Here is a 12,935-nt window from a genome sequence, read left to right as displayed (position 1 = left end):
GGGCTAGGGCTCTAGTCCCTCCCTCTGGTGCCAGGGCTGCTGCCAGGCCCTGTGGCCAAGCTCGGTGGGTACCTCGGCTGAGGGCTCACATTATTATTAAACAGTGCCTGATCTGTTCAGGTCTGTGGGAGCGGTGGGCTAGGGCTCTAGTTCCTCCCTCCCTCTGGTGCCAGGACTGCTGCCAGGCCCTTGGGTCTAGCTAGGTGGGCACCTGGGCTGAGGGATCATCAAATGATTCATATTATTATCACAATCCTAATCATTTTAATTATGATTCTTATTATTACAATTATTATTCTTAGTCACTGTACCTGTTCTGCCCAGGCATCTTGGTATGCTGGGCTATGGCTGTAGCCCCAGCCTCTGGTTCCAGTGCTGCTGCCAGGCCCTGGGGCCAAGCTCAGTGAGCACCTCAACTGAGGGCTCACACAGTGTTATTAGTGCTTGTTCTGTTCAGATCTGTGGGCATGGTGGGCTAGGGCTCTAGTCCCTCCTTCCCTCTGGTGCCAGGGCTGCTGCCAGGCCCTGTTGCCAAACTTGGTGGGCACCTGGGCTGAGGGCTCACATTGATTATTATTAATAAATGCCTGATCAGGTCAGGTCTGTGGGAGTGGTGGGCTAGGGCACTAGTTCCTCCCTCCCTCTGGTGCCAGGGTTGCTGCCAGGCCCTGTGGCCAAGCTCAGTGGGCACTGCTGCGGAGGGTACACAGAGTCATCTCCTTTCCTGTCCTCCTTAATTCTAGTTTGGTGGCACAATGAGTCTTCCTCTTGTGTTGGCCGCCAAGGGTGGTTGTGGGTGAAGTGCGATGGCAGTTCTCCTGGTTCAGTTGTGGAAAGCAGTTTTGGGTGTGGCTCAGGGGCAGCAGGGAGTCCTCCCGCTCCCCCCAATTCACCTATGTGGGCTGTGGAGGCCCAAGAGGTCTTTGTGCAGGGGGGAGAGTATCTCAACATTTTGAGGAGGGGTGGGTGGGCGACGGATCCCTGGAGGAATGGTATGTGTGTTGTGAAATATCCCTCCCATCCCCATCCCAAACTCTTGGTGGTGTCCCATCCCGCAGTCCATCCCTCACCCCGTCGTCCGTGTCCAGCCTCGCAGCGCAACCTGTAACCGTTCGTCCTCCTTCCCCTGGGACAGTTAGCGGTCGGCGTTACAACGCCTCCATATGGAGACACTTTTGGGCCCTTCCTGATGACCCCCGTGTGGTGCGGTGCCGTGCCTGTGATGTCCTGGTGTGCAGAGGCAAAAACTCGAAGCACCTGTCTTCGACGGCCCTGACTCGGCACCTGAAGAGGCACCACCCGAGCCTGCCTCCTTCCTCACCCAGTGAAACATCCATTGGGGGGAGAAAGGGGGTCACCCACTCATCTGAGCGGGGGTCAGTGGGAGGATCACTTTGCCCTGAGGGTGATGCTGGTGAGAGCAGAGCGCTCCAGCAGGCTGCGCTGGTGGAGGTTGTCCCCTTTCAGCTGGGTGGGAATGTGTCCCGCAACTCCCGTCCTTTCCATCAAGGCAGGAAGGTGGGTACAGTTGGCTGCCTCCGCCGCACTGTTCCTCAGTGGGACCCTCGGGTGAGGACCCGCGGATGCTGGGGGATATTCCCCCTTCCCCTTCTCATGATGACATGTCCTCTCCCTCCCATCTTTTCTGGCAAGGCAGGAAGGTGTCTACTGTTGGCTGCCTCCACCACACTGTTCTTCAGTGGGACCCTCGGATGAGGACCCGCAGATGCTGGGGGATATTCTCCCTCCCCCTCCTCATGATGACAAATCCTCTCCCATCCACTCCAGGAATACCAGTGCGCTGTTTTTCGGCCTGGCGGGCGGGCACAAGGGGGGTGCCGCCAGCGATCGACCAACCCCCCTGCCCCCTGAGGGAAGGCGGCTCGTCGCCGTCTCCCCATGCCCGCCAAGCCTGGCGGCTGCCTCCAGTATACACCTTCCGGCCTGAGCCGGGAATACCAGCGTGCTCCTTTTTGGCCTGGTGGGCAGGCACGTGGGGGGGGTGCCGCCGGTGAGTGGCCAGACCCCCCGCCCCCCGAGGGGAGATGGCTCAACGCTGCCTCCCTGTGCCCGCCAGGCCCGGTGGCTGCCGTCATCACCCACATTCATGCCTGCGCAGGGAATAGCAGCCGCCGCCAGTACCCACCTTCCTACAGAGCTGCGAATACCAGCGTGCTTTTCTTTGGCCTGGTGGGCGGGCACATGGGGGGTGCTGCCAGCGAGCAGCCAGACCCCCCGCCCCCTGAGGGTAGGTGGCTCAACGCCACCTCCCCATGCCCGCCAGGTCTGGTGGCTGCCACCAGCATCCACCGTTCCTGCCTGCACAGGGAATACCAGCGTGCTCCAGTTTGGCCTGGCGGGAGGGCACATGGGGGGTGCCGCCAGCGAGCGGCCAGACCCTCCGCCTCCTTCCCGTGCCTGTCAGGCCCGGCGGCCGCTGGCATCACCCACCGTTCCTGTATCGGTGGGAACATGGGCATGCCCCACTCTGGCCTCCACAAACCACGAACCGGGTCGGCAACGGGAGATGTTCGTTGTGGTTCACTAATTCGGGATCGTTGTCTGCACCGAACCATGATCCACTGGTTCGTTAATTTATTTTGGTTTGTGCCCATGTCTACTTTCTAACCACATGAAGACAGGGTTAACATACCTGTAACTTATGTTCATCGAGTTCTTCTGTGCCGACACACATGGGTACTGCGCACGCGCAGGCCAGCCGCCGGAAGATTTTTTTATCGCTTTCCCAGCTCCGAAGGGGCCGTTTGCCGCGCGCCTCAGCGACCGTTTCCCGCCCAAACGGTCACATGCTCCTCAGCGGCCAACGGCCCCTTCCCTCAGTTCTCCCTTGCCGCCGCTCAACCAACACACAGAGCCATAGCCCCGATAAGACTAGAGCCATAGCCCAGCCATAGTACAGCGATCTGTGTTGGAGTTCACAGCGGGGTAGGAGGGAGGGTTGTGTGTCGGCACAGAAGAACTCGATGAACATAAGTTACAGGTATGTTAACCCTGTCTTCATCTTCGTTCTTCTGTGCCTCCACACATGGGAGAGTACCAAGCTTCACACAATAAGGAAGGTGGGGTGAAATCCAACTCAATTTTATTATACAACCAGAAAGAAACAAGACAACATATATACACATACACATATGTGGCAAAAGAAAACATACCAACCCCACAACATCCAGCAAGTATAAATATATTTATATATAATATACACTATATACAGCGACTTCACCTCCCCATCGGAGTATATTAACCAACATACTCCTAGGGAAACAAGGAATGGAGGACAGCCCTTGCAACAGCTACATCCTCATTGGCATTTACATCCACAGCGTAATGCCGTACAAAGGTATCGGCGGACGACCAAGTTGCAGCCCTGCAAATATTAGCTAAAGGTATACCCTTGAGCAGGGCCGAAGATGTCGCCTGGGACCGCGTGGAGTGTGCCCTGACACCCAAAGGGCAGTCCACCTTAGCCGTGGCGTAGGCCCTCACAATGGCTGTCACAATCCAACGGGACACCGTCTGTGCAGACGCCCTGCGGCCCTTGTCCTTCGCCCCGAAACACACAAAAAGGTAGGGACTGTTCCTGAACACCTTTGTCCTTTCCAAATAAAAAGCCAAAGCCCTCCGCAGATCCAAACTGTGGAGGGCCTTTTCCCCTTTAGTTGAAGCTTCAGGGAAAAATACAGGCAGAGAAATCTCTTGTGAAAGGTGGAAGGTTGACACCACCTTGGGCAGGAACGAAAGACACGGTCGCAAGACCACCTTATTCGCATGAAAGCGAAGGAACGGGGGGTCTGCCCTAAGAGCAGCCAGCTCGCTGACTCGTCTGGCAGAAGTGATCGCCACGAGGAATGCCACCTTGTAGGAGAGCAAGTCCAGAGGGCACGTAGCCAAAGGCTCAAAAGGGGGCAACATCAACCTGGCCAGGACCAGGGAGAGAGACCACTGGGGCACAGGGGGTGACACAGGCGGGTAAAGATTAAGCATCCCCTTCAAAAACTGGCGAGACTTATGGTGAGAGAAAACCGTGCAGCCATCCACCCGATCATGGAACGCAGAGATGGCCGCAAGGTGCACCTTCAGAGATGCTACACTAAGGCCCTGGTCTTTCAGCTCGCAAAGATAATCCAAGACCATCCCCAAGGGGCTATCTAGAGGCGCCACCTTCCTAGAGGCAGCCCAAGCCTCAAACCTACTCCACTTCGCCTTGTAGGCACGCCGTGTGGAGGGCTTCCTAGCGTTCAGTAGGACCTTCCTGACGGGCTCAGAGAAAACTAAGGACGGGGCCGAATCCGCCAAGCGGTTAGGTGTAGTTTCCTGGGCTCGTGGTGAAAGAGCTCCCCGTGTAGGAGGAGATCCCTCCGGGGTGGAAGGGCCACGTAAGTTCGGCCGGACATCTCCAGCAGCTTCGGGAACCAGAGCTGCCGTGGCCAGAACGGAGCCACTAAGATGCAGTCCGTTTTGTCCCTTTCCACCTTGCACAGCACCCTGGGTATGAGAGGGACGGGCGGAAACATGTAATGTAGTCCCCGGGCCCAAGTAAATTGGAAGGCATCCCCAATAGAGAGGGGATCGCTCCCTGCCCGAGAACAAAATACCTCGGCCTTGGTGTTTGACGACGTCGCAAACACGTCTATGCTTGGGCGACCCCACTTCCGAAAGATCGGCCCAGCGTACTTTGCGTTGAGCCCCCATTCGTGATTCAGCATGTGCACCCTGCTGAGAGTGTCCGCCTGCACATTGTCGGACCCAGCTACATGAATGGCGCGAAGCGTCACCCCATTCCTGATTGCCCATTCCCAAATGAGCGTGGCCTCCCTGCAGAGGATCATGGACACCGTGCCGCCCTGTTGGTTCAGGTAATACATAGCGGTAGTGTTGTCCGTCTGCACCAGCACCTGATGGTTCTGCAAGATTGCTGTGAACGACATAAGTGCAAAACGAACAGCCCTCAGTTCAAGCACATTAATATGGAGACCTTTTTCTCTCTCAGACCACACATCCTGAACACACAGCTCCCCACAGAAAGCCCCCCACCCCTGCAGAGAGGCGTCCGTGGTTACGGAGAACTCGGGATGATGGAAACCAAATGGGGTCCCTTTAAACAAATTAACATCCGACAACCACCAGTTCAGAGAGGATATAACGGCTCTGGGAACAGAGAATTTAGCAGTCGGGGGATGCTGTAAAGCATTGTATCTCCTCACAAACCAATTCTGAAGCGGGCGCATCCGCAGCCTCGCAAAAGGGACCACCGGAGTCGCAGCAGCCATATGCCCTAACAAGCATTGAATCATGCGCACTGGCTGATAGCGATTCCGTTTAAACAGGGTTACCAGTCTCTTCAAAGAACGTGCCCGCTCTGGAGGCAATAAAGCCTTGGCCTCCCCTGAGTCGAACACTGCCCCAATATAAGGCACAACACGGCTAGGTGTCAGCTTAGATTTTTCAAAGTTAACCAGGAGGCCCAAGCGTTCGCAAGTGTCTAGCACCAATGCCACATCTTGCAGAAGCTTAGCCTCCGAGCTCGCCGTTATGAGCCAATCGTCGAGATAGGGATAGATGGTACAGCCCTGCTCTCGAAGAAAGGAAACCACAGGAGCCACGCACTTAGTAAACACACGTGGGGCTGTGGAAAGGCCGAAGGGGAGAACCTTGTAACGGAATACCCGCTGCTTGTAAACGAAGCACAGAAATCTCCTATGCTCCTCCAAGATCCCCACGTGGAAATACGCGTCCTTTAAATCCAGGACAGCGAACCAATCCCCCTTCCTCAAAAGGGCAATTATAGCAGGCAGTGTGATCATTTTAAACTTGGTGACCCTTAGAAAGGCATTTAGGCCCCTAAGATCCAAAATTGGACGTAGACCCCCATCCTTCTTAGGGACTAGGAAGAACCGGGAAAAGAAACCCCTCACAGACTCCACAAAGGGCACCTCTTCCACAGCACCCTTAGCCAAGAGGGACCGAATTTCATCCTCTAGCTCAACCAAGGTATTATTCACCGCACTCAGCGGTGAAGTACACATCGGCAGTTCAGTGAATTCCAGCCCGTACCCCTTATCAACAATTGTTAAGACCCATGAGTCAGATGTTATTGACTCCCATTCAGACAAAAAAGGACTGAGTCTGTCCGAAAAGTTCAGGGCTGCCGCAGGGCCGGGTCTTCAGAACTGCCTTCCAGCCCCTTGCGGATCTTTCTGCTGGGGTGGAGGTTGAGACGAGCGGGGCTTGAACGGCCTACGCCTCCTGCCTTGGTGTTGAGCTGGGGTATACTGGCGCTGCGAAGTAGGATACTGCGGATAGTACGGACGGGGTTGGTATCTGCTGCGGTACTGGTAGGGATTATACCTCGACGAGTACCGAGACTTGAACGTGGACCTGTCCGCCGGAGTGACCCCCAGGGAGCGAGCTGTTTGCCGGTCCTCCTTCTTCTTCTTAAGCGCCTCGTCGGTGGTGGTAGAGAAGAGGGAGTCACCCTCGAAGGGCAGACGTTCAATCTTGGCCCTCACCTCCTGCGGGAGGGCAGTTGACCGCAACCACGAGTGTCTCCTCAGAAGCACCGCTGATGCCATACCCCGAGCCGCCATGTCAGCTGCATGACTTCCAGCATTCATCTGTTGTTTTGATAATCGTACTGCCTCCGTCTGCAGCAACGACACCACCGCCTTCTTGTCAGCAGGGAGGTCAGTGACATAGTTGGCTAGCTTCTCCCATAGGTAGAGCCGATAGCCCGCCATAATTGTTTGATAGTTGGCTATCCGGAGGGCCAAAGCAGCGACTGAGTATTGACGCCTACCCAGTGCGTCCATTTTCTTTCCCTCCTTATCCGGTGGTACGGAGGAGGACCCCGACCTCTTGTGCTGAATCTCCTCGGCTATCAAGGATGATGGTGGAGGGTGCTTGATGAGAGACTGCCACGTCCCTTGTTTGATCTTATACATCTGTTCGATGCGTTTGGACGTGGCAGGCAGGTCAGATGGTGACTTCCAGACCTTGTCGATGATCTCCTCCAAGCCCTCCAACATAGGAAAACCTACTGTAGCCGGGTTCTCTCCATAGATCCTGCACAGCAGCTTGTCTTTCGTCTTCGGGACCACGGAAGATACATCAATCTCCAAGGCCTTGGACATGCGGGCCATTTGGTCTGCATAAATCCGCAGGTCTTCGAAGGGAGAGCTGGTGGATGGGCCAACATTGTCGTCTGGGGATGGTTCAGAGAACGACTCAGAGCGGTAGCCGGACCCCACATCCTCGTCATCCTCATCAGACGGAAGAGCTGATACTTCGTCTCCTGGGAAGGGTGGGGGCAACCACTCACGACGGCTAGACGACGACGGCCCCGGATCCGATGATCTGAAGCCAGGCGGAGCCCCTTTCCACTGGCACCGAAAGGCCTCAGGCAGATCTGTAGCCTGTCGATGACGCGCAGCCACAGACCGTTCGGATCCGACTCGCTCGGATCCGACACTCCCCTCCGACCAGTACCGCTGACTACGGGCAGACTGTGCAGGCGAAGGATCCCTGGTCGCCTCTCGGATCCGACGACGTGGAGCCGGGCTCGATTCCGGTGTTGGCGAACGCCGCCCACTCGACAGGACCACATAGGCCCCGGGATCCGGCACCTCTTCTTCAAGGAGGGGACGGTCAGGGGAGTCTAGGTGAGGCGACGGTGTAGGTGGAGACACCAGGACCACCTCCTCTGCAGGCCGGCGCCGAGGGGACCGAGAACGATGTTTGGCCTTCTTAGCCTTCTTCTTCGGCACCGATTCGGAGGAAGCTTTCGGAACCGATGTCCTCTTGGTCGACGCCTTTCGCGCAGCCTCCGGTCCCGGGACTGACGCAGGCCTTTCGATCGACGCCGGGGCTGATCGTATCGGTTCCGACTCTCCCGGTTCCGGCCTCGGAGTCGACCTCCCCGGTTCCGACCTCACCGATGCCGACTTGTGCGGGGACTTCGCAGACCTCGCCACCGAGCTTGCCCTCGATGCAGGCTTGTCCGCCGGGCGGGATGTAGCCACCGATTTTTAAGAGGCTACAGAGCCCGCTCGCGACCGGCTCCCGACATGGGTGGAGGTACGACCAGCCTTCTCCGCGGCCCCAGGTTTCTCCGCCTCGGAGGGCCCAGGGGCGTCCAAGACCCGCTGCCACAGTGAAGCCTTGAGGCGGGCGGACCGCTCCTGCCTGGCTTTATGCGTAAAGCCCTGGCAGATCTTGCAAGTGGGGACTACATGTTCCTCTCCCAGACAAAGCAGGCAAAGGCTATGTCCATCCGTTTGGGCCATTTTTGCACGGCACTGGGCACAGTGCTTAAACAGGGCTGTAGAAGCCATTCCAGGGGCAAACCAAAAGCGAAGTCACACAGTCCGGGTCAAATACCTCACCGAGATCAGTCCGTCCAAATCAGTAAACAGAGAGAAGTCAAATCCAGTCCAAGTCAGTCACGAGAAAGCAATCCAAAGCAATCCAAAGCACAAGAAAAAAGCACGGAGCTACAAGCGAACGTTCTCCTCAAGCGGCGGCAAGAAGAGAACTGAGGGAAGGGGCCGTTGGCCGCTGAGGAGCATGTGACCGTTTGGGCGGGAAACGGTCGCTGAGGCGCGCGGCAAACGGCCCCTTCGGAGCTGGGAAAGCGATAAAAAAATCTTCCGGCGGCTGGCCTGCGCGTGCGCAGTACCCATGTGTGGAGGCACAGAAGAACGAAGATGAAGAAATATCTAGATGATAAAAACAGCGGCTACCAAAACTGCATAAGAGCAGTCACTGTAAACAATCACACTGATCTGTACCATCCATATCAGGTCTGTTAGCCAGAGAGTGAGAGGGCATTAGAATACTGGGTGAAAGAGGCATGTACTATATGGTATCTGTTTGTAATTACAATCATGTGGTTTTGAACAGATGGACTATTTACCAGACTAAAAAAATAAATAACATTGACATTAACAGTTTACAAAATGTAAAATGCAGTTGTGCTGTTAAGAGACGATTATTGCCTTCCATCTCGTATTTACATGTTATCCCATGCAGGCATATACAGAAGTTATAGAAAAACCCATACATTTGTGATAACCCTCAGATATCCAGGGTTAAAGGATTTGCTTACTTAACAATTATACTATTAGTCCTTTGTTAATTTTAATTAGTGTACCCACATTCTTATCTTAAGAGATGTTGCATGGCATAGGACTGTGGGGTAGGATTCAAAATGGTGTTGGCAAAGCGGGAGGCTGGAAATAGCAATTAACCAATGTCTTAATTACTAAAATGGGATATTCCTAGATTACACTTGTTTGTGACTCTCTTCCTCTATCCTAGGAAATATCCTATAATACTTAGGAAGGTAGGTATGTACAGATAATGTATTGTGGTGGGAAAACACTTGATATACATGCAAAGTGTATGCAACTTCAGCATTCAAAGAACTGATTATTCTTGCTACCGATTTATTTAGATTCTCCTAAATACCTTATTTTCTGTGGTGGGAGATGATGAGGATTAAGACTGCCTGGATATTTCATCTTGTATTTGTACTTCAGTAGTAAAGTATTGCTTTTTATGCAGTGAAATATTCTGGAGTTTAAATCTTCTTGAGTTAATTAACCCAAGTCTCAGATTTTGAGGTAGCTGAGTAGCAGTTTGACAGTGGTTATTCATTGGTTAGTAAATGACATTCTGTACAAACTCAGAGGAATACATTCTTTCATACATGCAAGTTACAGCAAGCTGGTTTGTAGATAATGATTAGAACCAGATACTAGGCAGAAAGAATGTGGCCGTTTGTTTTTCTGTTGCTCCCCCCTCCCCCATCATCCCACCTACTCTTGAGAAAAAATTTTCATGGCAAACAGAGGTGGCCACTCAAAACTCATTTCATTCCAAGATGGCTGTCACTACAGACATTAAACAGACGAGAACGAAACAAGACAGAACTAAAGGAGAAAGGTGTTGGGAAATAGCAGATGAGAAGTTATGAAGTTATGGTTATGAAGAAGCTCATGACTCAGCTCTAGCCAATCTGTACAAAAACTGCATACACATTGTTCCTTATAGCTCTGCAACAAAAAGGGCTACAGACTTAGTTTATTTTTTAAATCAAAGTTTAAAATTCAGAAGAGAGTCATGATGATATATTTCCATAGATTGACAGTTATATCAATGCACCCTAAAAGCTACTGCAAATTCATTCTCTCTTTTATTTTCATAATTATTTAAATTTTGTTTTCAGTTTCTTTATTTAATTATTTCACAATCAAAGAGCAAACCATAACAAAGTTAACAGGCAATTCTCTGTTGATTGTGGGAACCTTTGCATTGATCTGTTTGAGAGAGCCATTCCTTTCAAATTCACTTAATGGAACCTATAAGCTGTGGTGGGTACATGCTAAGTCATTTAATTTCGAAGTTTTCTTATTTATGTTTCTTTTTTCGAATACAGTGGCTAGATAGGTGATTTATCTAGGAAGTGTAAAAGACCTACTTGAGAAATAATAGTTTTAATTTGTTGAACAACATTAATTAAATTTACATCTTCATTTGTTCATGGCAATGTTAAACTGAAAAATTTTCCAGTATATGCAGATGCTATAAATGTATGAAAGACTGATCAGGTATATCTGGAGATACTACTCAACTGGGGAACAGATATAAATATTTCAACCTGCTAAAGAGGTAATATGTTTAAAAGAGTTATAGAGGCCCATACAAGTATTAGCAGCTAATCAATTTTTGAAAGTATTACTATATTTCATCTAACATTTCAAAAATTGAAACAATAAAATATGCTACAAATAAGTTAAATAAATTAATGCTTTCTATATTAGACAGAACTTAGAAAGCATTCCTGCATAAATTTACTTCAGAGAGTATTCTGCATCACATATTTTTATCTGTAGCAAATACAAGTGAATATTAAGAATTGCCTACGACATTATTCTTCATTCCTATTAATTCCGTAAGCAGTGCAGAGCTAGCTCTGGGATCATTTGAACTCTTAGAAGGCCCCTGTAGACTTGTATTTCATTGTCTATTAATACAGTTCGTGCCATATATGATACAGTTTTGAGCTGTCAATAAATTCTGCTAATAGCCCTTGCTTATAGTTCTGCTGAGTCTCCGTTGTAACTGTGCAAGTGCAACTACTACTGTAATTACTAGCACTAAAAAAAGTGCAAATATTCCACTGAGGCTCCAATATTAACGCACTACCTCCAACTGAACACCAGCATTCATTCCTTTTGGCTCAAATTCAAAGTCTAGGTTTTGTGTTTACAACAGAGAATGATAACCTTTTTACCAACTGGAGTGTTCAACACAGAAATAGGTTAACAGAATCTTAGTATCATTCAGTGCTGTTCACCCCCTGCTGAAGATGAGACCTTTTTTTAATTATTATTATTATTTTTTATTATCTGAAGATGAGACCTAAGCCTGTAAAGCCCACAGGAATATACAATGCTTACATACCAACATTTCAGAGATGAAGATTAGGAACATTATTATCATTACCCTGCTCTAATATCAAGGATCACTGCCCCCATTACACATTTCTGCAAGTTCTGCTCACTTGCTGTATTTGTTTTATTTTGCAATGGCAAATGTCCTGTCCCTTTAAAATCCCAGATAATGTTCTATTGATGAAAGCTATATTTTAAAAAAGTAATTGTTCTTCAACATGCTATCAATAGTTCAAAATATAGTTCAGCAGCTGCAGGGTGTGCAATAGCAGAGGGACCCGTTGGGGAAGAGTGGGAATTTGAAACAAATTCTCCTCAGTCCACTCCTAGCCCCAAACTCCAAGCACTACATCACACCTTTGGGGATAATAATGATGCAATGTTTTGCATTTAATTGAGTATTTTATTTCTGCTGGTTAATGTGAGTTTTTAAAATATTTGTTGTTATGATGTGGGCATAGGCCTTTTTATATCAACCTAGCCTGGGATTCACCTTTCCAAATCCAGCCCAAGGAAAAGCAGGAAGCAGAGAGGGCTGGAAAATCAAAACATCTGCTCTATCTCTTCTTGGGATTTTTGTGTAACTGACAGCATTGAGATAAATAGTGGTATATTACTTCAGTCTTTTGGTACCCTGACTTTGTGGATGTGTGCCGACATGACCAGGGGCCAGTTTAACCACGGAGTAGAGTATGAAGGGGTTCAGCAGTCTTTTGTGTTTATTAAGATGAACTTGGTTCCCAGTTCCCTATCTGTAGTTCCTAGTTTCTTATTCACAAATCCAAACACAAATATTGGGGAAAAATTGAAAAATTCTGCACCCCAAAATAAAGTTTGGAGGAGCACATATCATACACTTCCATGTTCAGGGGACTCTTTCCTCTAAGTGGACCTATGGTGGGTCCTGCTACAAGAGAAGAGATATGAATAAGGAACTAGACCAGACACTTGCCCTCTGCTCCCAGGATAATTGCACAGGGTGGAAGGAGGGAGTTTGAGACATCGTAGCCCTAATTCAACACTCTGATCACCCAACTTCCCTGATTCTCAGGTTCTCTTTTCAAGACTCTTGCTTTTTTCTCCTCTGCACCACTTGTGTGTGATGCATAGGTTAGGGCTTCTGTATTTGGAACAGCTTGCACAGCCATAAGCTGTATACAGGAGAATTGATCAAGTGTAGAAGTCAAGAAGCATTTTGTTTTTAAACCCCAAATCACACAGCACTGCACTCCAGAGACTGTCCTCTACAGGAAGACATGGACTGGACCCAATTCAAAGACTGGTTCTGGAAAGAAGAGCTCTTATTTGGGCTGCCTCCCAGAAGCTTGTATTGGGAAGAGATGTGAATACGGAACCGGAACAGATACATGCCCTCTGCTCCCCCAAATGAGGCTTACTCCTACATATATCATACACCCTCATAGTCATGGGAATCTGCCCTCCAAGTGGACCTATGATATTTCT

The 12,935-nt window shown here is 50.3% G+C and overlaps 1 protein-coding gene across 10 annotated transcripts in view; it reads right to left on the bottom strand.

The window, feature by feature from the left end:
* TENM2 (teneurin transmembrane protein 2) overlaps window positions 1-12,935 on the bottom strand; it is a 1,076,616-nt gene that overhangs the window by 230,082 nt on the left and 833,599 nt on the right. For 3 of the 10 annotated variants that reach the window (XM_054977125.1, XM_054977126.1, XM_054977127.1), the window contains exon 8: window positions 12,503-12,517. The exons of the other annotated variants lie outside the window; for them this stretch is intronic. In XM_054977125.1, the coding sequence (XP_054833100.1) occupies window positions 12,503-12,517 (15 nt within the window). The remainder of the gene's footprint in view (window positions 1-12,502; window positions 12,518-12,935) is intronic. 10 annotated transcript variants of the gene reach the window in all.

The sequence above is a fragment of the Eublepharis macularius genome, chromosome 4 (assembly GCF_028583425.1).
Source record: "Eublepharis macularius isolate TG4126 chromosome 4, MPM_Emac_v1.0, whole genome shotgun sequence".
Taxonomy (NCBI): Eukaryota; Metazoa; Chordata; class Lepidosauria; order Squamata; family Eublepharidae; genus Eublepharis; species Eublepharis macularius.
Note: the sequence above shows the minus strand (reverse complement) of the source record. Positions and strands in the feature narration are given on the sequence as shown.